The sequence below is a fragment of the Pleuronectes platessa genome, chromosome 14 (genome assembly GCF_947347685.1).
Source record: "Pleuronectes platessa chromosome 14, fPlePla1.1, whole genome shotgun sequence".
Classification (NCBI taxonomy): domain Eukaryota; kingdom Metazoa; phylum Chordata; class Actinopteri; order Pleuronectiformes; family Pleuronectidae; genus Pleuronectes; species Pleuronectes platessa.
In genome coordinates, this window is record NC_070639.1 from 10,250,792 (window position 1) to 10,276,567 (window position 25,776).

The window sequence follows — 25,776 nt, forward strand, 5'->3', positions numbered from 1 at the left end:
CGGAGAGGCTCGCAACAGCTGGTCCTGCCTGCACCCCCGACGAGAGAGACACAAACCCGGAGAGGGACGGTAGGGAGAGAGGGGGGCATGCGGTCAAAGAGGACGCCGTTTCCCCCCGGAGAGCCATGGAGAACCGGGATGCGGCAGCGCGAAGCTTAATCTGTGCGGGCGCGCTAATTGGATCGGAATAGCACCGATTGCTGCGGGCGCGATAGAGGAGCGCCCTGGACCGGCGGAGGCACGGCACCCCACCGCTACAGGAGGAGAACCAACCGGACTCCATCTCCCCCCCAAGTCAATGAGTATTGTGGCAGAGCAGCCCCCGCGGTGGAGTCGGCCAGGGCAGCACTTTTCTAAAATATGACCAGGGGTGCTTGGATGCGTCGGCAGCATGATGAAGGCTTAAAATACTGGTTTGCACCCCGAGAGAACGAGAAGCCGTTCGCCGAGTCGGAGCGGGCCCAGAGATGGCGACTGTCGCTGGCCTCTCTGCTGTTCATCACGGTCCTGCTCTCTGATCACTTGTGGTTCTGCGCCGAGGCGAAACTGACGCGGACCCGAGACAAGCGGTGGGACGCGGGGCTCGCAATTACGGACACGATGGGCGAGCACCCGAACTCCCCCCACCGCCACCACGTCCCAACATCACCCGACCCCCTCCGTCTCGCCAGAGAGCAAGATGTTATTTTTCTAGGGAATTCTACCAAATCTCTGTGGCGAATGGACGCCTGTCACCCCGACAGCCTGTCCAAAGACTGCTTCACTTTCACGGACGCGGAGACCGTGTGCCTGGGCCTCTCCGGTGGAGGGGGCGAGGGGACGCAGCTGGCGTACGTGAATCTGAGCGATTTGTACCTTTCTTTTTGTAATTCCTACTCACTTTTGGATTTGTTTTACGGGTTTACGAGTCCGGTCGATTTGAATTGCACCCTGGATATGGCCATGGGGGTGGATCTGCTGGGATGCAGCGAGTGCGTCCGGGCTTATCAGCTTCTTGACCTGGAGGCGGAGGAGAGGTACCAGGAGTTTGAGCTGCTGGTTCAAAAATACGAGACGGATGCGTACTCGGTCAGGACGTGCATGGAGGAATGCAAGGTAGGACCTTAACGAGGCCAGGTCGCGCACGCGCACACACAGCCAGTGCATTTAAGGGGGTGGGTTCACGGTCGTCATGGAAACCGGTGGGCATACCTATCAGTATGTTGGTATTTAGTTTTTTATTTTCAGACTATCTGTTTCTCCACTGCACCACTTGGCCTGTCAGCGGCACCTCATGAGGGAACAGGTCACCACATAATCCTCCAGCTCTCCCTCCTTTTCCCGCTCTCTCCCCTTCTCTAAGTCCTTCCTGACATGGACTACTTTGTGACCTGTGACTGTGGAGGTGACGTTTGACATCAGGAGTGTGAGGTTTGCACCACAAGCCGAGAGAGGGTTGCTCATTTCAATGCTGTAATACTGCAAGCAATTTCTGCACCTAATCCAGGATTTGTATTGTCCCCGCAGTTCGCTTGTTTTTCCAACAACATGGCAGCCTCGGAGCTTATGTCTCAGGCAGTGCAGGTGCTTGTCAATGGCATATTATACCTGGGTCCACATCAGCTACACACATAGACTCACTTGGTATTGTGTTGGTTTAGGCTTCAAGGCCCACTTGGCTGCATTGAGCCGTGCTCCCCAGTGTTACCTGTGGAAACAGGGGGGGATGCACTAGTTAAATTAAACTTCAATTTGCTTCATTTGTTGTGTTGTGGGTTTGCTGTGTGTCCCCCACCTGATTAGCTAAACCGGGGGTCTTTATGAGCTCTTCCTTGGCTGAGCACACCAGAGATGTAAAATATACAGCGTGGAGGTCTTACAATCGGTGGCAGTGAAAGCATGTAACATTGTTATTGACAGGAGGGAGTGCGCCTCATACTAGGGATGCAGAGATTTATGAGTTGCCTGGCTGGTGCTGTATCTGGTTGTAAATGCACTACATGCATTATCATGCTGGATATACTGTGCCTCCATCGATAGCTCGGCTTTATAGATGGTTTTGCTTCAACTTATCAATCTTTGCAGCACCGTGTCATGAGGTTGTATAAGGGCAGATGGTCAGGATGCTGGGCAGAGTGCCGATAATCCATAAGTGTGATATGAGTTACTGGGAGGATATAGTGTGGATAAACCTTCCCATTGGAATGATATGCTGGTGTTATGTGTGCTTATAGTGAGTCATACCTTATTGTTATGCTTGTTTGCCAGAGTGTTTACATGCTTTTATATTTACAGTGTGTGTATGTATGTGCATTAATCCATTTCCCACCTCTTATGGCTGCTTCCACTCGTGTACATTTGTACTCCTTCTCTTTGCGAGTGTAATACGACTCAAGCAGGGTTACAGCAGCCTTTTAGCCCCTTTAGTGCGATCTGAATTGCTTATCTGGTTCAGTGTTCGTGTGACCTTTGCGTGAGCACAGCACCCCAGGCATGCATCACAAACCACTGCTCCTTGAAGAACCACTCGGTTGGACAATTAAAAAAAGACAGTAGACAACTTGAAACTATACTTATTCACTCTTACCTCTTATGCCACTTATGTCATTAATCTCAGGCCTCTGCTCTTTAAACCACTGCCCAGGGCTCTTTTCAAACTGTAAACTGTAGCATCACATGGTGTCTGTGTGTGCCGTCGCAGGTGTAAGGTGATGGAGGAACAGAAAGATGATAATATGAAAAGAACGGGTGAAATACACGGAAATAAGAGAAGTGAGATTTAGAGGTGGACAGGTGAAACTGCTTTGAGGTGTGATGTCTCATCCAGGCGACATTATAAATACAGTGAGACACGTTGAAGGATAACTACAGTTCTACAGTTCACCATGAGCAGATGTTGCCAAAACAGTCGTTTTCACTTGGTTGGTGCATGGAACTGGAATCTGCTTTGTTTACTGTCGGAGAATGGTGTGACACAGATGTTTATCAATTATCAGTAAGCTAAGATAGAACATATACAAACATTCATCACAAACCATGCAAGCACCATGCATGTGTTTTCATATTTGGTTGGTGTAAGTGAAGCAGATGCTATGGGCAATACAGCTAAATGCTAAATGCAGGGGCCATCACTTCTACTTTTGATAGGCGCTTATAATAACTGAGGTGTTCATAATGACATTTTTAATGGGTGAATAAAATGTAGCTGCTTTACTTTCAGGGTCCCAGCATTGTGTTTGCTGGATCACATTGTCATGGATTACTGTGGAGACATACATCTTCATAACTGGGCTGTTCCTTTTCAGCAAGACTTAAATCGTTTGTTCATTATTGCACCAGTATAACTATTTCCATTAGAAGCCTCTAATATAATATGATTATATTATCCCAAGACAACCAAAATATAGTTTCCTTCTTTATGCACGGTTCAATATTCCCTGATTCCTTCCACTGAACAAAATGTATGATATGATTGTGATATCATATGGAACTTTCACAGTTTGGGTCAATGCATGGAGTTTGCAGGTTCATCCAAAAACTGAAAAAGAGGACAATACTTAACTTTCTCAGGTTTTAACCGATGCATTTAGTTAGAAGTCAGCTGGCAGCCAGGATGTGGACGGTCCTCTAACCTCAATGAGCCCAAACCATGATCTTTCCTTTTCCATGTTGTCATTGTGTCCGACCTTAACCACATCATATTATAGTGTTATCATAAATGTTAATTTGTTTTTTCAACAGTGATTTTTTTCTTTCCTGCTGCAGTTATTTAGGAGAGAGTCCTGCGGGTTGTATCAGGGGATATGGGTAAACAACACATGGTTGATTAGGCTGCAGTTATCAGTAACACCCATGGTTTCCTTACTGCAAGTCAAAATGTTTGCGGTGAAAAAGGCCTATTGATGAAGACAGTTGGTGACAGTAATTAGCCTGATGCTGCCGAGCATTTCCCGATAAACTCATTACAGGACCATGAAAAAAACATCAAGGCACTAAAATAAAGAAAGGGTCCCGTTGTTTGAGATGGAAGAATAACAACATAGAATGAAGTATGCACATCTTACACAGGATCAGCAAAATATATAATGGAGGAAGGACATGACTGTTTTAATAATTAAGCATTAATGGACTATGATAAACAAGGCTGCTCACATATTCTACCATTACTGGCAATAACTCCTCCATTTCAATTGTCATTGCTGCTCCCTTCATCTCTATCGGACAATTTATTATGTATAAATAATTTTGAAACACCTTTCCATTATACTCAAAGGGTTTCTTCTAATCACTGTTGTAAATATCACAACTTTGTTGACGTGTTCAGCGACATGCAGCATCTGTTGCACTTCTGTCCGTCCTGGGAGAGGGATGCCTCACATGTGGCTCTCTATTCCTGTTTTTTGCTCCTGTTAATGGTTTTTATGGTATTTTTTTCTTACTCTTGCTTATGGTTAAGGACAAAGGATATCGCACCTTGTTATAAAAAAACAATTTTATTTGATGATTTAAATTTTTAATGTGTAGGTGTTGGCAAAAAATCATCCTTTTACCTCCTATATTCTTATTTTACTTTACTCTTAAGAGCTATTGTTTTCTTTACACCTGTATGAAACACACACACACACCCACACATAGACAGATGCATGCACAAACACACACACACAGACACACACACCCGCACAACATACACACAGCCCCATGAGCAGTGTTTCCTGCAGGTCCAGACCTGACTGTCCCTTCCGGTGTAATTTAATTTGCACTCCCATAATTCTCTGCTTCTCTGGTGGCTGTGTCTCCAGGGCTGTCTCAACATGTTGATCTCTCCTCTCCCTCTATCCGTCACTGTTTCTCGCTCGCTTTCACATCCTCTCCCTCTTTGTCTTTCTCCCATCAGTGTCAGAGCTCTGAGGAGCCAACATCCAGTGTACACATGTGGCCAGTATCTGTCTCTGCATCGCCTCCGCCCCCTCCCTCATCATCCTAATGGACCTTTTTCCCATTGGCGGCCTGTTGTTTTCTCTCTCCCCGTTTCCCCTCTCTGGAAATATATGGGTGTTGAGCGCTCTTTCGCGGCTGGAGTGATAGATACTGATCTAGCTTAAGGTCCTTTCCTTCCCTTCAATTACAGGCCTGTCCACACAGATCACACTGTCTGCTCCTTCACCCAGCCTCTCTGGCCCTCTGCGTATTCAATCACCTCCCCTCTATCACTGTCTATTTCTACAAGACTATTCAATTGAGCTCCCATTTCATTTATCTGTTAGGGCTTATGTGTGAGCACTAAACACACAGAGCAGCTGAGGCATCAGTTTGTTTTTATATTTGACCCAAAGTAAACTGACATTTTGACCTGATGATGGTACCATGTGGAAAATGTGAGGATCATCGGAGTGATAACACCTGATTGTTTGTTTTGTAATCCATCTAATAGTTTAGATTGAAACTTCATTCTTGATCTTGGAAACAAAATAATCTCACAACAAGGTGGAGCTTTTGCTTGTTTTCCTCACTGTTCTTCAGTCGGCAACTTTTTATCTCCGCCAAGGAGGTTATGTTTTCGCCCCTGTTCGTTGGTTTGATTGTCAGCAGGATTATGCAATAACTACCGAATAAGTTTCTACAAAATTCCGTGGAGTGATGGGACATCAGGAGAAAGGGGAGAATCAAGGATTATATTTTTCATTTTCTTTGACATTGCAATTTTGACATTATTACCAATTTCCCAGGGATCTGGATGAAACATTCTGGATATTTAGGAGTGTGATATCTATGATTGTCGGAAATTTTGTGCAGCTGGATTTAATTTAAGGAGACTCTGTCGGGCCTTGCAGAGGTGTGTGCTGAACCAATCTAGTTCCTTATCATTCGATGATGATCATGAACCAAATTTTTACAACAAATAATAATGAACCCTGTGGGGGATTTTGAGGAAAGATTCTACTGTGGCACAATGGCGCTGGTTGGACAATGAGGAGATCAGACAGTCGTACAATCGTATTGTATGTCGATGTAGCCTAAGTTTGGGTGATCTTGACGTTCATAGGTATAAAAGGCATCATACAGTATGTTTCTGTTGACAAATTTAATTTTTATACCAATGCATACAGGGCTACAGTACACATTTGTTGAAACAAACTACTGTTAATGGTCAAATATGGCTTTGACAAAGCTCATCGTCTACATTTTGTTCTGTTATCAACACATACGTCTTGGCACCTGCGCTACAAGTCGTGCACTTCTCTCTCCCTTCCTCAAATTCAATTAGGGCTCTATTGTTTCTCTGTGCAGCTCAAACGGATGCAGGGAAACTCCCCTTCGTATGAGCTGCCAGTGTTTGTTTCTCCCCAGGCAGGAGATAAGGGAATGCATCTGTTCGAGAAGAACACGGCCACACTCCCATGGAAACGCCTCTTCGTCGTCCTCTATTCCCCATCCAGGCAGCACAATGAGACCGTACAGCTCCCTCCCTTCAATGCCCTGGGCCTCAGCTCCTATCAACACATCCACAACAATTTATTTCTCTCCATTAATTTCCCTCTCTTCTCCTCTGCAGGCCCCCCACTCTGACAAAAGTCTTTATCCTCCTCACACAGTTAATACATGGATGATTGATGTCCGGTTTCTGTGATGTGTGGGAACTGGGTGGGTCTGCCAAAAATCTCTGTGACCACTCTATGTTCTCTTCCGCGACTGTGTTTCGTGCCTGTGTGCACGTACAGGCTTCATGCATCCAGTAATTCGTTGATCTCTGCAGCCCAGCTCCATTCACACAGAGATAAAAGTTTAAGCATCCAAATTCAATCAGATCATGACATAAACAAATTATCACTTTTACAAAAGGGCCCTTTGCTTTCTGTCTCTCCTCTTTCTCACTGTTATGCTCACATGAATGATTTGATGAGTGGGTGATGTGTTATGTTTGAGTTTTTTCTGTGACGAGAGACAAGTGGCTGTAGAGAGCGGAAACGGTTTATGTTGATAAATGACTGCATATAAAGCGCATTTGAAAACTGGGCACATACAATCGTTGAACATTTATTTGTTGAAGATAACGATCATTCTAAGTGTCAAAGTGTTCAGCATCTTCATAGCTTTAAAATGAATAACTACCATTTGTCTGTGTAGCGGATTCCTCACTTGTGTCTTGGAGGTAAAGTCCTGCTATGATCCATGTTTTGCAAACAAGCACCTCCAAAGCCCTGTACAGGACCCGATATCACCCGCATCACATTATCCGCTATAACCTCCAAGTAAATTCCAGATCCGCCCAGACCCGTTTACATATGACCTGTGACCCGACCCGTCACCCGTGATGAAACACAAATGCTAAATACTGTACACAGTAACTCACATCAAACCCGCATGGCCTCCTTGTCCTCCCGTTTTCGTGGTAGAGTTCTGTTCTTATAGAAAAGTATCAGTGAATTGTCGCAGGACCGGTGCTCCTGCAGCTGCTATTGTGTTCTCTCAGCGACAACGTGCCTAGCTTATTGTGGCTATCAGAAGCTAATACATTCTGGAACTTTATAGAAGCAGCAAGACTGACAAGAAATTATTTACTTGCTATTTTTGTCTCTATAGTATCTTTTTTGATGTAGTGCTGTGTCTGACGTGACAGTTATTTGAGCTGTGAGGGGGTCAAAGGTGGTGTCGTAGACTTTCCCACTATAGTTAGAGGTCATCATGCTCTCTCCTTGTTTGGGTACACCGGCCTCCTCCCAGATTGAAGACTTGCAGATTGGGGTTAGGTTGAGTGAGACTCTAAATTGACTATAGGCGTGAATGTGATCATGATGAGTTGTTTGTTTCTTCTTGTGACCCTTAAAGAAGAAGCTGTGTAGATAATGGACGGATGGTGATTTTTCTACCTGTTACACAACTTTGTTGGGAGCTACTGGACCCAGAGCAGCACTCTGCAAGGAGGTAGCTGATATCTGCCACTCCAGTGTTGAAGGGCCCATATGTAGGGTACCCTCAAAGTATGAAATGAGTCAATTCGGATTTTTTCACTCAGTCCATTCTAAGAAATATGTTATTGAAACGTCTCGTTTTGCACTTCCTCTCCGTATGATGCTAAAATGTGAGGACGGTGTAACTTAACGTTCAGAAACATCCTGTTATAACAGACTGTAATTTTGTGCAAACATAAAACCGTGACTTTCAGCTGTGTTTACCGGAGTGAATGTGCCAGAATGAGACAGATGATAGGCCTGGTCAAAGTACAGTCAGCCAATCAGTGGAGGGGCTCAAGAGGCAGGTGAACACAGCCTGTTCTGTCTGCAGCTCCAGAGAGAGGCAGAAGAGGGGACATGGAAATACACTTTGCAGACGTTTTTTTTTACTTTAAACCAGCGATCATCCTAGGGGAACCAATACCTCAAATTAAATCCCAGAAAGTTGTAAAATTTGGGGCCTTTAAGGATGAAAATAGAATAATACACTTGATTTCCAAACCCAAACCATTTGACATATCCTGGTGCTTTCATGACCGCCCAGCTCTGTTTTCTTGTCTGAAGCTCTCCTTTGTTTTGAAATGCACATGTTGATCCAGCTCTCTCTGTAAGCATGACATTGATCTGAAAACGGTATTGTTTATTTGAAAGGAAGAGAAACTGGCTTTTCAGTGGGATGAGTCATTGATAAAAATGGAATCCGTTTAATCACAACTTCATTGACGCAGCTCTTTGGCAGCCATTTATAGAGGACAAAGTGCAACGTGCTATTTAGACACTGCTCCGATATTTTTAGCGTGATGTCAGTAAGCTGTTTAATGGGGATGTTCATATGGAGCAGAGGGGCACATCACGTCATGTACAATCTCTCCGGTAGGTAAAAGCATCTCCATTATGAATGATGCATAGATTGGGTCGATAAATAAAGTTTGATTCAATCTGGTTCTGATAAATGTACATGTATCTTTCTGTATTCAACGCTGATGATGCCATGTGGTTCGAGTTGAGTGCAGCTTCTTTTTTCACCTCCCCCGGCTGCACCCACTGGCTCTCATCCCTTCTTTTTTTTTCATGAAACGAAAAGGGATTTATCTGAGACAAGCCTATTTCCTTAAATCTCCAACCACTTTCTGCTTTCATACAGGAGTGGTTGGTTTGTATAGGGGGTATTTCCAACCCCCCCCCTTCCTGGGGTGGTCAAAATCGAACCTAAAACGTAAAACCAGCTAGAGCGACCACAGACTATATGATGGATGCTTCTCAACTTCCTCCCACTTTCCTCCCACCCTGCCTGTGTTCTCACTGCACATGACCAGAGTCTATACAAGCCGAAGATGACAGTCAGAAGTCAGCAAGCGAGTCACAGAAAAGTCAGCTTCTAGCAGGGATTAGTGCTCGTTCATTTGTTTATAGGACGTGGCTTTGATGAAAGGGCTGATGGGAGTTGATGCGATGTATCGGGTACATACTTTCAAACTGTAACTTGCTCTTTCTAGCTTTTTCAGGACTTCCAACGCTTGCTTTAATAAGCAGGGGGCGGGATTTATGACCTATACAATCAGCCACCGGGTGGCGATCGAGACACTTTGGCTCCACTTTCGGGGAGCTGTCATGTCATCCATCCAGAGTCTATGGTTGCAACAGTCGGGACTAAACAGTTTGTGTAGCTATAGATACGATAAAGCTACATGTGCGTATCCATCTTTTGTCCTCTCGGTTGTAAATACATAATTAAATGGTTTGTGAAAGTAGCCGTCACACTCTAAGCAACAGTGCTTGTTTATAGTTACTGTAATAGTTGTCTAAGATGATAATGCTGCGAGTGCCTGTGTCATGCTGCTGGACAGCCTCCGGTGCATGGACTGAGGGGGGCTGACTCCGACGTTCATGTCGCCTGGGAAAAACCTCTAATCAGATGTGAGATCTGGCGAGTGGCGATGGATTTAAGTGTAACCAAAAGTGTATTAAATTGAATCTGGGTTTTTATCTGCAATCGAGACACTTGAAATGGGGCATGAGACAAGAGAGGAACAGATAAGAACAGAGAGAAACTGACAGGAGCGGTGGTGATGTGTGCTGAGAAAGCTACTGTGCGAGTATCACTGGCAGGGAGACAGAAACCAGTCACATTTCCCAGACTCTGGTGACATTCTCACATTACTGAGTCATCATCAGCAGCAGCAGTTGCTCACAGCGTGTCCCGATTCACAGGGAGCTGAGCAGAAAAGCGAGAGAAGACAGACACATGTACGCACAGTCTCATGTCTATAGAACTCACACATACTGCACATGCACGGCCTGAGCAGAGACGTAGCAAAACCACACACAAGCACACACACACACACACACACACACACACACACACACACACACAGGGAGGCTGACAGCGATTAGGTGTTGGAAGTAAACAGAGGAGGGGAAGAGAATGACAAATGAATGGTTACATTAGAGGAAATAATACTCTGGTGTGTGCAGCATGGCAGGCTTGTGTTTGACATACTGTATTTTCTCTGGGTTTCGCTCATACAATTCATTGGAGCACCTGGTACGACCTAATCCTTTCCATTTTAATCATACTAGTGTTTCTGTCAGGGGCTGAGTGTGTGAGTGAGTGAGTGTGTGTGTGTGTGTGTGTGTGTGTGTGTGTGTGTGTGTGTGCGTGTGTGTGCTGAGGGAAAACGCATGTGTGCATGCATGAGTGCCTGTTGGCATGGCGGCATAGTAGGATGCTGTGTGGTTATTGTTTCAACTTTCATTGACTTAACATTTAATTTGAAGAGTGAAAGGAGCTTTAATTAAAGGGAATAGTTTGCAATTTTTAGAAATAAACTTTTAGGTTTTATGCTGATATGTAATTTTTTCCATCAAAAGAAAAAAAATTCAAAGCAGTGCAATTTATTTTATTTTTAATCAGCAAAGTATTTCCTTGATTAATTACTTGTTTAGTTTCAGGAAATGTCCTAATAATTCCCTAATTAAAATGACAAATAAAAAATAGTGGCTAATTACCTTTCTGTCCTTGGACTAATCTAAAATTCTAATAAAACTAATTGTTTTAAGCTCTATCGCTGCAATGTTTTGATATGTATCTGACCAGTGGTGACATTTAGATTAAATAAGCACAGGCAATAAGGCAGATAGTACAAGTGTAAAAAAGGTGACAATGTTTTTATTATGGTAAATAGACACTCGATGGTCCAACCCTAAATTCAATCGAAAAAATCCTGGATACATCCCATGATCCGGATCCAAGCTAAGATCGTGGGGGTTTTTTCCCTGACCCATTCCACATCCTACCACAGAGTTTGGTGGAAATCCATCATGTAGCTTTTGTGTGATCGTGCTCACAAACAAACAAACACACCAACAGACAGGGGTGAAAACCTGTCCTCCTTGGTGGAAGGAATGAAGACACAATATTGTGTTGTGCCATGTTTGTTTCCACGGCTGCATGACGGGAGGCTGCACTTAGGTTAACAACCACTCACATGTGATACAGACTCTTTAGAAGAAAAAAAAATGTCTGTCTTTTCAAAACGCTGCTTTGTGTGTCCTTGCCTAAAAAGCATTTTCCAGGTGGGCTGAAAAACCAAAATAGCAATTAGACTATATTACGCTGACCGCCTACATTTATACCAATGCAAATGAGTTTGTGTTGTCCTCCTCACAGATCTCATTATAAAGCCAAAGAGGCTGATTATTCACATCATCACTCCAGTGGCACCTAGCAACCACCTCACCGCAGACAAGGCTTTTTCTGGTGTGTGATGTGGGCCTGTATGTAAATATGTCACATTCGGTGGTCTAAATGTATTTTTTTGGGTGAGTGGGCTGAAGCTAAGCAAGCAGCAGCATCCTCACCCACACATCTCCTCCGGTCTGACACAGTGATTTAATTGTGGACGGAGCAGGAAGGGGGCGCAGAGAGAGAGAGAGAGAGAGAGAGAGAGATTGAGGGAGATAGATATGTTATTGATGGGTTCCGATACAACGTGGAAAAGGAGCAAAGTGAGACAGGAGACGGATGGAGGGGAGCTTGACCTTTGGATGAGGGTCCTATCGGCTCTTTCTAATGTTTTTTTTTCCCCATCTTGATGTTTGTGTGTTCACATGTTCTAAGTTGGATGGATGGTGAAGCGGGTTTCCCTCTTTGTCTAAAACTCCTTTGTCCATTTGTTCCAACCTCCACCTGCCTCCTGTCAGCTGTGCCGCTCTTTCTTCACCTTTTACTCTGTCTCTACCACTGTTCTCCTTCGTCCTTCTTTCATTCCCTTTCTGACATGTTTGGAAACAACCTGCACAGCTTGGATGACCCATTAATCCTGTCCTGTTTTTCTCTCTTTTGTTGCAGTTTTGCTTTACAGTGGCACCGACAGCCGCTGACTGATTCCCTGTAAATTATTCATCTCTCATTGACTTTTCAACAGCACAGAGGTGGAACCTCAACACTCATGCCCCGTGCTCCTGCTCCCATGTGAAACTCGGCACTCGACACCCATGTTGGCAGCACTTATTCTCACTGACCTCTACAAAATATATAGCATTTATCTATTATAGTGGTATACTGCTCATATATAAAAATCTAAATACTGCATTTGAACACTGTGTTTTACACTGTATACACAAACAAATGACTTAGGAAATCATCTTGGAAACAGACAAACATCTTTACCTTTTTCCATTTGTGCACATCCTCTTCAACAAACCATTACAGGCACATAGCAGTAAATAAAAAGCACCCATGACTCACATCTTTTGGAGTAGCCCTTTGACTAGGATAGCTAGACTGATGCTCTTTAATCCGTCTAATCGTCGTGAATCTAGAAATAGAAGCATACAAATGCAAAAATAATTTAAGCTGCTTATTTAGAAGCTTCTCAGGGTCGGCTCCATTGTACAAACAATTTGAATTAAGAGGCACCAACGATGTGAGCCAGCAGTTGTTTACTAGAGACCGACCGATATGGATTTGTGCAGGCCAAGGCCGATACCCGTGTATCAACACACATACTGTATGTATGCTGTGTGTTTTGATATTGTCACTTCGCTGTCTTACCTTCTGCACCCTTTCTTCTCTAATTTCCCCTCAACCCATTTCCTTCTTGCAAACCCCTTCCAACCCTCTGTCCCTTCAGCTGCTTTCTCCCTCACACAGTTCCTGTCCCTATTCATCACCTCCCCCCCTCCTCCCACTATCTTGCTTCTTCTAGACCTAATCCACCTGTGTGGACTGTTAGCTGGATAAAGCCGTCTCCCATCCTGTCTCTTTATTGCAGGATTTACAGCAGTACCCCTTCATATCCTCCTTTTAGCACTCTTACGATATAGCTGCCATTGCTACAGAGCAGTGCCCTTTGGAGAGAAAAAAATTCAGTGGCACAACAGAGGGAAATCCCAGCCGGTCTTTAAAACAAACTAACCACAGTTCGAAAGAGTTAATGTAGTAGAGTGTAATATTTTTATGTAAAGCTTCAAAAGATTTTTCCGCATTGAACTGAAAGTAAAAATTGAAAGGTCAGGGTGGATCACCGTGTAAATGGGCACATTTTAATTCTTAACTGACTTTTTGACACACTGTTAAACATTTACGTTTTCACAAGCTGTCAAATGAACACCTCCATTTATCTTAGAATATTCGGAGGAAAACTTTGTGGCAAGTAGAGAACAGAATTTGTGGCCTTGGAACTTCTCTCGGCTCTTTTTCGTCTTTCTCATCCACTGCGTTAAAACATTCCTTTTACAACGCTCAAAAGCTTATGACGTATAAGGTATAAACTCCTCCTTTGTTTCTCAAAAACAGACTCAGATGGCATCTGGTTAATTGTCCCACCTACTTTGATTCCCTGAGCTTTTCTCTGAGAATCATCCTGTCTCCTTCACTGTGAAATGAGATGCTAACAAAAACGAGGGCAGGAGCTTCCAAATGTATTTTCGCCAGTCACCAAATGCGATTGTTCAGACTTTCATTCTGAGAATATATGTCTGGGCCCTTCATGTTTCCTCTGTGTCCTCTTGTCCTTGGTGTCAGTTAGCTGTCGTCTGCATTGGAGCACTTGAGAGCATAATTCCCACAGTATAATCCCCTGTGTGTCATTTGGTTCCCGCAGTGCAGTGTCTCTGAGCGGGACGGGAGGAATAAAAAGAAGATGTCAGACAGATTTCTCAAAGTTTGAGAGGAACGGCACATATGTGACTTTATTTGAATGTATGTGCGATTGTGCGAGACAGTTAATGAAAAATATTGAGTGAGAGAACGAGGGATGACTTTCACAAACTGTCTTATTGATTTCCCATTTGAAAGCGGGGGATGAGGTTTGGTACGGGGCAGAGATTGGGAGGTTGAGTCGTCAAGATAGAAAAGGAGAAATGAGGCGGAAAGGAAAGGAAAGACAAAAAGAGAAGGGGGTGGGTCTGAGACCGACAGCCGAATAAAAGTGATGAGGATTTGAAACACGGCGAGCTGTGCGCACGTGTCGAAGGAGAGAGGAGAAACAGAGAGAGGGCTGGTGGAGGAAAGTCTCGTGGCTTGACCTTACGACCCCCCCGCTGCTTTTAGTCGGAACCACACAGATGCTGGAAGCACAACTCCAGCCCAGGAAATGATTGGGATTGATTGATAGGGGAGATTAGGGTCATATCCTGTACAGAGGACGGCAGGACTGAATCATTTTGTCTCTTCTTTTTCTCTCTTTCATCTCCTCCTCTGGTTCTACGAGTCCCCCGTCCGCCACCATCAACTCAGCCTCCTTCTCCGTCTCTTTTTGTCTCTGTTCTGTTCTGATCTGACCTTTTCTCCCCCATTACCGATGCTGATACACAACCTCAGGGTATCTACTGATTCTGAACACCACTCCAGTACCAGCTTCCCCCCCCCCCCCCCCCCCCCCCCAAATCATCAGCTCTATTTCACTTGACGGAGCTTTTATGCTGAGTTTTAGCTCATATTTTCATCCTACAACTTTACTCTTTTTGTCCACTATTAACATTTCTTGGGGGATTGTTAGCTCTAAAACCTGATTGTACACTATAGTCAGCCATAATATTCCTATCGAGCTCAAACAGTTCACTGCTCCTGCTTGATCCAATCAACATAAGTACATGCTTCTACATCTTTTGACCAAACCCCTCAGACTAAACCGACCTTTTTTTTTTTTTAAGTCTGTTAATAATAGGTTATAGGTTTTATAGGTTATATATGTGCTTATTTATCAATCTTTCCGATATACTGTGCTTATATACCTACAGCCTGGCCCAATGGTCCACTTCAGCTGCACCAAATTTCACACACCCATAGAATATCAGATCCCTAAACATGCTTGATATTGTTCACCAAGAAAAACTCCCTATACCGCAATGTTAAAGAAAGCGATGGCTCCAGATCAGCAACAACATTTACTGGGTTCTTGACTGACCCTACCGCATCCTTTGACCAAATTTCGTGTCAATTTGTCAAACAGATTGCGCGATGCTGCTAACTAAAGAACAAACGCAAATGAAACCATATTGGCTGAGTTGAAAACAAAATACTCCAGTGTGGTTCTCGGCACTGAACAAACAACAAAATAAAGGACGCATCTAAAACACGACAGTGAGATAAGTCAATTCACACGCGACATATAAATAGTGAACAAACAGCAGACGGCATATGAGACGTCGATCTGAAACCAGTTCAACTAATTTTGTGAATCTGTGTCGAAAACTGGTCCAACAGTTGGAATTGGGGCGTCCCTATGCTTTTCCACTGCCTGTCTGGAGTTCTCTCTCTCTCTCTCTCTCTCTCTCTCTCTCTCTCTCTCTCTCTCTCTCTCTCTCTGTGTGTGCGTGTCTTCTTGCTCTTGAAGCCATATAAACCCTATCTGTGCTATAAACCATAGCACAGTGCAGCAGCAGAGGAAGATGGCAGGTGGAGCGCATGATGCTTCTATAAGCCTTCGCTTGTGAAAACTTGAATCCATTTATGTCTGCTTTTCGACATGTGTGAATGTGATTCGGGCACACACGTGGTGTCTGTGTGTGTCTATGTGTGTATCATTGTGTTCCTGTGTGTTCTTGGGGCTCAGTGTAATCACAGCTCTAATCTGTCTGCTAGGAGTCTGTGTGTGGGTGACATTAAAGTTCTCATTAGCACTGTAACTTAGCACCAGTGTCACTGTGAAGACACCAACGACACATCCACTGCAGCAAAATGTACCCACCATGTCTGTGTCTATATGAGCTGGTGAGAGAAAGGGGGTAAAAGCTTTTTGAGTCGTTCATTAAATAACTTCACAGCTCTGGTTATAGATGCACTGTTTGATGTAGCTTCTGCTGGAGTAAGGAAGAAGAGGAGGTGGAAAGAGAAATAGTTAGGAAGAGGGAAGAAACGGGTTTCTATAGTAACAGGAAACGGGCTTGATTTGAGTGAGGGATGTGGTGCTGACCAGTTTGAACCACAGTAAATGAGTTACTGTAAAATACGAGGTCTACCGCTGCTATTGTGAAAGCGAGATGCTGCCCGTGGGGCTGTTTCCTTCCTCTTCTCACTCGTCACCCAGCATCCTATTTCTACCCCCCATCCTCTGACCCACCTCTGGGTGCTGTTTGAATAAGCCGGGCCACGAGTGCTCTGCACAGAGTTACTCTGATTTGTTTGCAGCGAGAATATTAAGTAAAGAAGAACCAGAGCGAGGGAGTGAAATGGGTCGGAGGAGCAAACGGGCGTCTGAACTCTGGTTCTCTCTGATTTCTCACATCCCAGCTAATCGGCCTATAACACTTGGCCTCCTCGCTTTCTCTAACATGCTAACACACAAGCAAGCTGCCCACATAGGTTCTGTTTCCTGCTAAAGAGGATGATGCTAATATGCCAATACAGAGCTAATCATCTCTGTTGTGTCCAGGAATTACATCCTGTGGTATGAATTGTTGTTTTCTTTATCCTAGAATGGGCCCTTTTTATATATATACTCTATATTTTCCTAGGGAGCGGATCCTCTCTACAGAGGCCGCCACTGGACAAACCAAACAGAGCTTTGAGTTTTTATGGGAGCTGAAGGTTACCACAGCTTCTCCTTCATGTTTGGAAGGGGAGGGTGAGGTGAGGGGTATTCAGCTGCAGCATGCAATTTCACCCAAGATGTCACTCAATTCTACACACTGTACCTTTAAGGAAGTCCAGTGTGGTCTTAATGTTGTGTAAGAGTGTCACACTAGATCAGTGGTCTTCAACAGGGGGTCTGCGACCCATAGGGGGTCCGCGGGGGTACTGTAGGGGGGTCGCGAATTTTTGGTTGATAAGACAATTTTTTATATATATATTTATTTTTATTCAAAAAAAATTTCCCCACAAAATTCACTTCTTCAGAACCAGAATTGTATATATTGTCTTCAGATACACATTGACATGAATCCAACATATTGTAGCGAATGGATAAATTGAGGCAGAAGACGTTATGTTTCAGTCAGCAATGCACACATTCAGCTACACACAGGAGCTCTCTCAAGCTTGGCACCGGTTCACAGCCCCTTACATGCAAATACGACAGCACAGGCACTAGCCAATCAGATCGCGTTTATGCTCAAGTCTAAAGAGTGCGAAGCTCAAAAATAAAAGATGGCGGACCAAACTCCGTAGATGGTCGTATTTGTACCTAAAAGTTGTTTGTTTTAAAAAATTTACCGAGAAATAGACTGTACACTGTAAAAAAAAACATTACTGTAACTGAAAAATAAGTCTGAGAGGATTTGCGAGGTGTCTGAGCCACCTTTCTAATGTTAGCATGCTACTACCCACAAGGGTAGTATTGAATGCACAATAACAGGGTAGCCATGTTTATGCATGGCACTAGGCCCAGAATAATATAAACAATATTTTATGCAATTTATATAGTAGGGGGTCCCTGCTCCATCTCGCCATCAGTTTGGGGGACCTTGACCTGAAAAACATTGAAGACCCCTGCACTAGATGATTGATTCATGGCAGGTCTGGATGTATCATTACCATGCTAATGTGCACAGTCGGTTTCCCTCATGGGAAGTAGCTTTGATTTGAAACAAACATTTTGTGTTTTTTCCCGAAAGAAAGGTTCAGAGAACAAGGCAGCAAAAAAGGTGAAAGGAAGAAAAACAGTGGAGAGAGTGAAGTGATAGCAGATCCATCAGACTTGTCTCTTGTGTCCTTGATGACGCAGATCTGCAGATTTTCCGCAGCAGGAACAACCAAGAGGGAAAAAGAGAGAGACAGAGGGAGTGAGAAAAAAAAGAGAAAAGGCTTAGCCTGCATTTCGAGGGTCAGGGGCTGAGACAAACACTGAAGCTCAGGGAATGAACATTTGGCACCTGCAGAGGGACTTGGCTGCGACTGTGGTTCATTTGTGTTTTCAGGAAGAAATGGGGTCTCTGATTTGCATTATGCAGCATCCTAGATACAACATGAGTTCCACTGCAAAGTACAAAGTTGACACAAATCATCTGTTTAGTCAGTAGCTGAGCTTGACTCCGTGTTGGTGCTGAAATGGATCTGGCCTTTGCGCTGAGACCTCATCATTTGTGTTGCTGATGGTGTGTATTTATTTGAGCTGATGAGTGTGTTTGTACTTGTAGCATAGATCTTACAGAGTAAGGACATTTTGGCTTTTAAAAAAAAAAACATGTTTTCTGAGCTCCTGGTTAAGGATAGTTGCAATGTTTGAATTGTGTTTAGGTTAATGTTAAAGTTAGCCATGAGTTGTTCATGGTTCAGTTTAGGAATAAGGTTTTGGTTTGGCCTGTTCACAAGGAATGGAAGTAATATCTTAAGATCAGCTTGAGGAAATGTCGTTGAATTTGGTACCAACGTTCACTTGAACTCTGAATAGATTTTGATCCCCGGAGGTCAAAGGTCAAAGTCACAATGACCTCATGTTACTGTGTTCAAGTTGTCAAAATTAAAGGTAACAGTGACCTTTATATGAAAAAAATATGTATACAGAAACTTCAGTGGTTGGCGGAAGCATACAACCGCATTGCAGTCATTCTAGTTTTTATTTGATAAATGTGAGCACGACTTCCGATACACAAAATGAACCCAATATGTTTTTACGTCTGTAATAATTCAAACAGATGCTGGGGCCGGAGGGCAAGTTATGTCATCGGTATGTGACTGAACAACACGCAACACTGGTAAAGCACCAACTATCGCGGCAAACACGAGCGGAGGACTTAATGTTCGTCAGTTGACATCTGGCATTAAAATGCGTCTCTACATGTGTCTCCGGTGACCACTCGTGATGTGATCTCACTTCCCTACTCTAAATGCAAATAAACATGTACGTCATTGCTGTTCATGAGGAGCAAATTATGTTGTTTTGAGAGAGAGAGAGAGAGAGAGAGAGAGAGAGAGAGAGCGAGAGAGAGGCCGAGCAAATCAATGCTGTGTGCAGCTCTACTATGAAATAACATTTTACTCATCCAAAATAGTAAAATAGTAAAATAGAGGATCAATATGCGGCGGTCAATGTTAATTCTCTCGGCTGCGGCCACAAATAAATCAATGAATGTGAAACACTGAAGAGAGTAAAAATACTTTGGGTTCATTATTGTGTCGCGGGTTAGAGGACACCAGCGGATCGGGCGGCGCTCCGCTGTGGCTAAGGAGGGTTCATACTACTTCGGGAATCAGGCCACATGCCTCCCAGGCCACTGATTGTACTCGGAGTAATCCTCGCTGCATCTTGGGTGCTTTCACACCTGCATTCTGCTCGTGATTGGATCACTCAGGAGGGATGTTAATAACACAGGGCTGAGCAGGGGTCTTAGTCATGCAGCGTTAGCCTGATGGCAACTGGTGGTTTATTACTGTGCTCACCTGCTAAGTGGTGCTCTTGTTAGAGCAGCATTTCACCACTTCAGCCTCTGTTTCACTGGAACGCCCAGCCCAGTTTCCAGCATTTGTAATAACTGAACGTAGAAAATTTGAGTACGCAACAGAAAACAATTATATAAATACATTACATACAGGACATCTTACATGTTATATATTCATCAACCGTACGATGGGTGGATGATTCTGCATGTTTCAGTTTTGATCTCATCATCAGGACCAGCATCAGTGATACCCACACTTTTATTCTTTAAAGCAGCTAATGTCCTGTCATGTAAAAGGAGAAAAATGTGTCATGATTTATGAGCTAAATGCATTATTAACTTCTTAATATATTTTAATGACCGCTTGCCACCAATTTACCAATCGGGAGACTTCTTCTCTTACCATTTTCTAGAAATTACTCAATCACATGCATCTTTATGCAGAAGAAAGTTTTTTTTATTGAGTTGCAAAGATTCCAAAGGAAGAAAAGTCTAACAGATAATTTTTCCGTGTGTATTAATACTTAAGGGATCGATCTACCCAACATGAATTAATGTCACTGTTTTATTGTTTATTGAATCAGGTAGTATTCTTTACATAATATTTGCTTCTCTTATTTTTGTGATGCTCTTCATACATTTGAATTATTTATTTACCCACACTGCAAATCTGTGTGGTCCAGTCTCTTCACACTCCTGATCTCACATTTTAATTTTACTAACAAACAATGGGCCACGTGGATATATATTTTTGGCATGACACTTTAGGTAGATGTGTATGTGTTTGTTTGTGTGTGTTTGTGTGTGTATGTGTCAGATTTTAGGGATGATAGGAATCAATGATGGGCCTGAAAGTGTCGTAGTGAGGATCCCATGCAGAGAGTGAGACACACGTTGGAGAAATATCTCAATTAGTTTTTTCTGACAATAAGGTCGTCTTTTAATAAGAAGGTTGGTGGTTCGAACCCGGTCTTCCCCATCCTGCATGATGAAGTGTCTTTGGGCAAGATACTGAATCTCAAAACTCCCCCTTCTCAAAAAAGGAAATGCTGCACACAGATGCTTCACCGGTCTCACTGTGCTCCTCCATGCGTAACTGAGTGAGTTGAGCAGTCACAACAGGGGATTTTCAAAAACAGCAGACAGGTGGCGCACTCCTCACTGACAGCTGAAGTGTCCCGAGGTCCCAGCTGAAGGATCCATCAGTATTTAGTGTTTGCAGGCCCTGCGTGGTGCATTAAATCAGCAGCTTCCTCTCTGCCGCAGCTGCTGACATGGCTCTTTTTATTCGTTGCATCCTCACAAGGTTAATTATAACTTCATTATGTGACTTGTTTTCACTCGGCGACCACATCGACTTTGAACATAGTGAAGTAAAAATACTTAAGTTAAGAGAGTGAAATTACTCATCTTGAAAGCAACTTCAAAAGCAAGTACTGGCACTCACTAAACACAAAGACTTTGTTGAAGTAATGAGAGTAACCTCATTACTTCCACTCCTGCTTGCTGTTCACAGAAATTGTTAGATTAAGCAAGACAATGGATTTGTTTCTGAAGCCATAATACTTCAAGTCTGCACAGACTTTATTAAACGTGTCCTTTCTCTCTCTCTGCCTTTTTAAATTTTAACCAGCCATCTTTAGACTGATGCAGTCAGAGTGGTGCTATAAATGGATCGCGCAAAACTTTTTCTTAATTAATAAAGGTCAATGCATCCGGGATGGAACACTTAATCCTGCAATACAAGGGCATTCGGCTGAACGCTCACTTTCAGTATGTTTGATATCAGCTTCGTCAAAATATCTAATGTGGAAAAATGAGGTCAAAATTTAAATGGTCTGTCAGGACCTTTAACAAATCTGTCCTTCCAAGGAGGGGCGGGCGATATATCGAATATACTCGATGTATCGTGGGTTGTTCCACGTGTGATGTTTGAAAATGCCTGTATTGCAACCATCGAGTATAAATTGTCATGTGAAGGTTTTAAGCAGCATGAGATTCTCTTTGATTTTTGCTTCACTCTTCTCATGCCCCTCTCACAGCAGACGAAAAACATGATAAATCAAGAAATACAATACAAGCAACAGGACATAAAAACATACATAAACCTTCTCAAACTCTCCTGTGCGGATGTGTATGTTTGTATTTAGATGAGGGAAGAGACTCAGAGAGTGGAGAGAGCGAACGAAAGTGACGAGTCCCAGCAGGTTTAGTCAGGGACTATTTGGAAACATTTTTTTGAGGCTATGAGTGCCCAGCCCTATACTTCCAAGGAATAAAGGAATTTATTGTTGTTCCTCCACCACTGTATTAATACAAGAATGTGACGCATGTTCTTAGTATTCGTGCAAAGAAAAAATTATTCACATATTCCTTAGAGGCACCTGCACCGGAATTGACTCTAATATTGGATTGGGCATCAGCGAGTAGTAAATATATGGACTGATCCGAAACCATGTCATTAAAGTATTTAAGTTTCACCCAAATAAAACTGCAATTTTATTTTCCTGGAAATCACGTCTTCTTGGCCATTCCAAAACAGCAGTTACGCTTCAATGCCACTGGCAAACACTGTTTGTGGAGCGGCCAGGAATAAGTATTTTCCAGTCATGTAGCATTAGCCAGAGCAAGCGAAACATCAGGAAAAAGGCAATAATCTAAACTGGAAAGTCCCACAAGTAAAACAGCAACATGTACTTTATGTAAGACCTAGTTTTGAGGGGGGGCATAAGTGTTGCCAATTAAAACACAGGAAATCTCATAATGCGCTTGAAGAACAATTGCACGATAGTTTGTAGCATACAGCTGTTAAAATGAAATATATAATACGTACATTTTCAAAATGCACCAGTATCGTTTCTCGGTATCGGCTGATACGCAAAGTTTGGAATTACTATCAGGAAGGTAAAAAGGTATCAAAACATCACTAGAAAACTTTCACACAATATACTTACATGCGGGAGATACCAGACAACAAACAGGGTTTGAACACATCGTTGACGAAACGGTTACAGGAACTTTATTCTTGTGATTCATGACATGCTTCTGCCTCGTATGACAGTAGAGGTCAAGCCGACTGATAATATATCAGTCAGTGACATTTGTAAAGCTGTTGATATAATAATGCATGTTGATATTTTATGGCCAAGTCACATGGTCAATAATAAATTCAGCCATTCTCTGTGTTCAACAATAGCCTGTCTGTGTGGACATATTGGAGGCTCAATTTATGAAGTCTTTGTGTGTAGCATAAATAAAATGTTCACATGCGTAAACCTGGTCCTGAGAATACTTCACAACCATAATAATTAATAATGCAACCTTTATTATTAGATTAAAGGTCACACTGTTGCAGTGTATGCAGAGATTTTATGTGATGATGGATAGATGATATTGGAGCAGCTGTGCATGTCACACCTGCAGTGACTGTACGTTTTCCCCCTTAGCTGTCAGAGGTTGGCCCATCTAGGTGTGTGTGTGTGTGTGTGTGTGTGGGTGTGCGTGTGTGTGTGTGTTTTCTTCCCACTCACAATCACAGTGAGAGCGAGGGAGTCAGTGTCAGATGCACACCTGTTTATGTTTTGTCCAGTGTCAGTGTGGCCTCTCTGAAGCCCGACGTTATCAACCTCTGGTGATGAAAGGTGGATTTTGTCCTCTCCAGGTGTCTCTGGTCGGGTGAGGGGGTGGGCGGTGGGGGGTGGGGGAGAACTACGAGAGATTCTCGGTGGACCTTACTGGATATTTCTGGTTAGCAAATTACCAAATCTCCCTTTAGTTTCAGCTCTAGTCACCGATTTGAAATCTTAAGACTCTTCAGCTTCTTCATAATCTCTCTCAGGAATAAGAGCCACAGACAGTTACAGTGATAATAAAGCACCTAATGGCTGAAGGTTGAATAATCTCGTCTAAATTGGCCACAAAGATCGGTTTCACTCTTTTATAATTTTAATACCCCATTTTATGTGGAACATACACTCAGCTGCCAATTTATAAGGAACACCAACCTAAAAATAGCACCGTATAACAGTCCTTTAATCCTACATCCAGTTGGAGAGGAGTTGATTGAACTTGCTGCAGTTTGTTTTTAGGCTTCAATGTGCTACAGTGAGTGGTGTTAAACACTTAGTTTGACCTCACTTAATATTTGGACAAAATAATAGAACCTCCTCTGTAATTCGAAATAAAATGTAACAAGAAATCCAGAAGTCAACAGCAACTACCGATATTAAATTATGTGACTTAAAATGCCTAATTTTCTTATGAACAAATAAAACTAGATTCTGACCAAACCAGCTGATAAGAGCTTTTCTGGGATATGTCAGTGGTGGCATATATGTTTGCACATATATACCATTAAATATAATGTCAATGCAGAAAAGATGTTTAATTATTTTAACATTTTATATAAAAAAATATTATTTTAGTTTCTGTATTTGTCAAATATCAAATCTGAAATACATGTCTCTGTCAAAAGGGATCATTGCCCTTGGCAATGGCGATGTATTGGTATTCGAAATGTTTCATGTATCACCATTGGCTCCCAAAAATATATAATGCTCGGGTTCTGATAAAAACTGACTTAAAATAAGTCTTCATATCCTTGTTGTAATTAATATCCATGGACATAAAATGAAATACTACCTAATGGTGGCAGAAATATCCTAGAGTGAGCAATGATATACATTAAAAAAGTTGATAAATCAAGAGCACAATACAAGTAACGGGACATACAAACATATATAATATATGCAGTTGATTTAAACTTTCAAATGAATGACTGATAGAAGAAATGGAGGAAATGGCCATGTCTTGTTCTGTTGGTGCATTTTTAATGAACAATCACAGTCAGTGCTAATCTAATCGACCACCACATTGTGTTTCCTGCCTGGTTCAGCAGGTGCTTTCAATGTGAAGCAGCAGCAGTTGAACACGTTCGATTTATTTCAGCAGTTTTACCAAACCCGACTCTGATGCAGCGGCACAGAGTGAAGAGCACAAGGTGAGGCCGCTATCAACGAGATACAATTTTAAAAAGAACCACTGAATTACATTAGCCATGTTAATGGTCCGTGGGCTGAATCAATCACTACCAAACCGGCCACAGCACCATCACACTGTTTCCCCTTCCTGTCCTGAAAGGCTTCATCCTCTCTTACGTCTTCACCCTCATCTGTATCCTGAGAAAACCTTTTTGTGTTTCTTCTGCAGCCCGTTGCATCTGTGTGTGATGATGAAAACAACTTGGCACCAACACAATGCTCGCTCTTGCCGCTGCCTTTCAGGACACAGAGTTTATATTAGGTGACAGAGCCTGTTCTGAATATTTCAATGAAACTGCCTTGCTACTGGCCGATCATCCTTTGAAAAGACGACGCTGTAAAGACGAAAAGGCCAATATGTCACTGTGTAGTACCTGAACATTATGTTTCTGAATCGTGTGGAACTGTCACTACGCAATTTTTCATTTTATATTGAATTGGTCTTAAAATAAGCCTCTTTCTAATTCCTGATGACCTTTTATTACATTTGGCTTTAATCCACTGTTTAATTCAGATCACTTGATCTTTAGACACCGTTTTAAAATTCATCATTAAAAAAACAGATATACAGATTGATAAAAACAGAAACTATGAATAATATATGAATAAAGGAAATTGAAGTGTTTAGGCCTATTTGAAGACTCTTGGCTCTAAGCTGACTGCATCAACAAACAATTTCTAAATGCAAATGGACTTTCAGAGATTTATTTCTTGTTGCATGAATGTTTGTGTGTTTCCATCGCAGAAAGCTCTTCTTACAGAACCAGCCAGAATACTAACGTTAGCTGTCATGCCGAATAGACGGTTAGTGTTCTCTAAAGAGCTCCAGTAGGCTTGCTCCATTCTTCAAAAAGTACATGGTGCATCCATGCTGCTGAAAGGAGCAGTTGGTGGATGTTCTCGTCTTGATGAAAGTGTCTGTGGCGCGTGTAAATACATCTGAACATGCATGAATGTGTTGTTCACCTCGGGGTCCTGGTTTG

The 25,776-nt window shown here is 42.8% G+C and overlaps 1 protein-coding gene across 1 annotated transcript in view; it reads left to right on the forward strand.

Moving 5' to 3' along the window:
* The first annotated feature begins 360 nt into the window (after window positions 1-360).
* LOC128456106 (NALCN channel auxiliary factor 1) overlaps window positions 361-25,776 on the forward strand; it is a 76,799-nt gene continuing 51,383 nt past the window's right edge. The window contains exon 1 of the mRNA XM_053440160.1: window positions 361-1,095. Coding sequence (XP_053296135.1) covers window positions 361-1,095 — 735 coding nt within the window. The remainder of the gene's footprint in view (window positions 1,096-25,776) is intronic.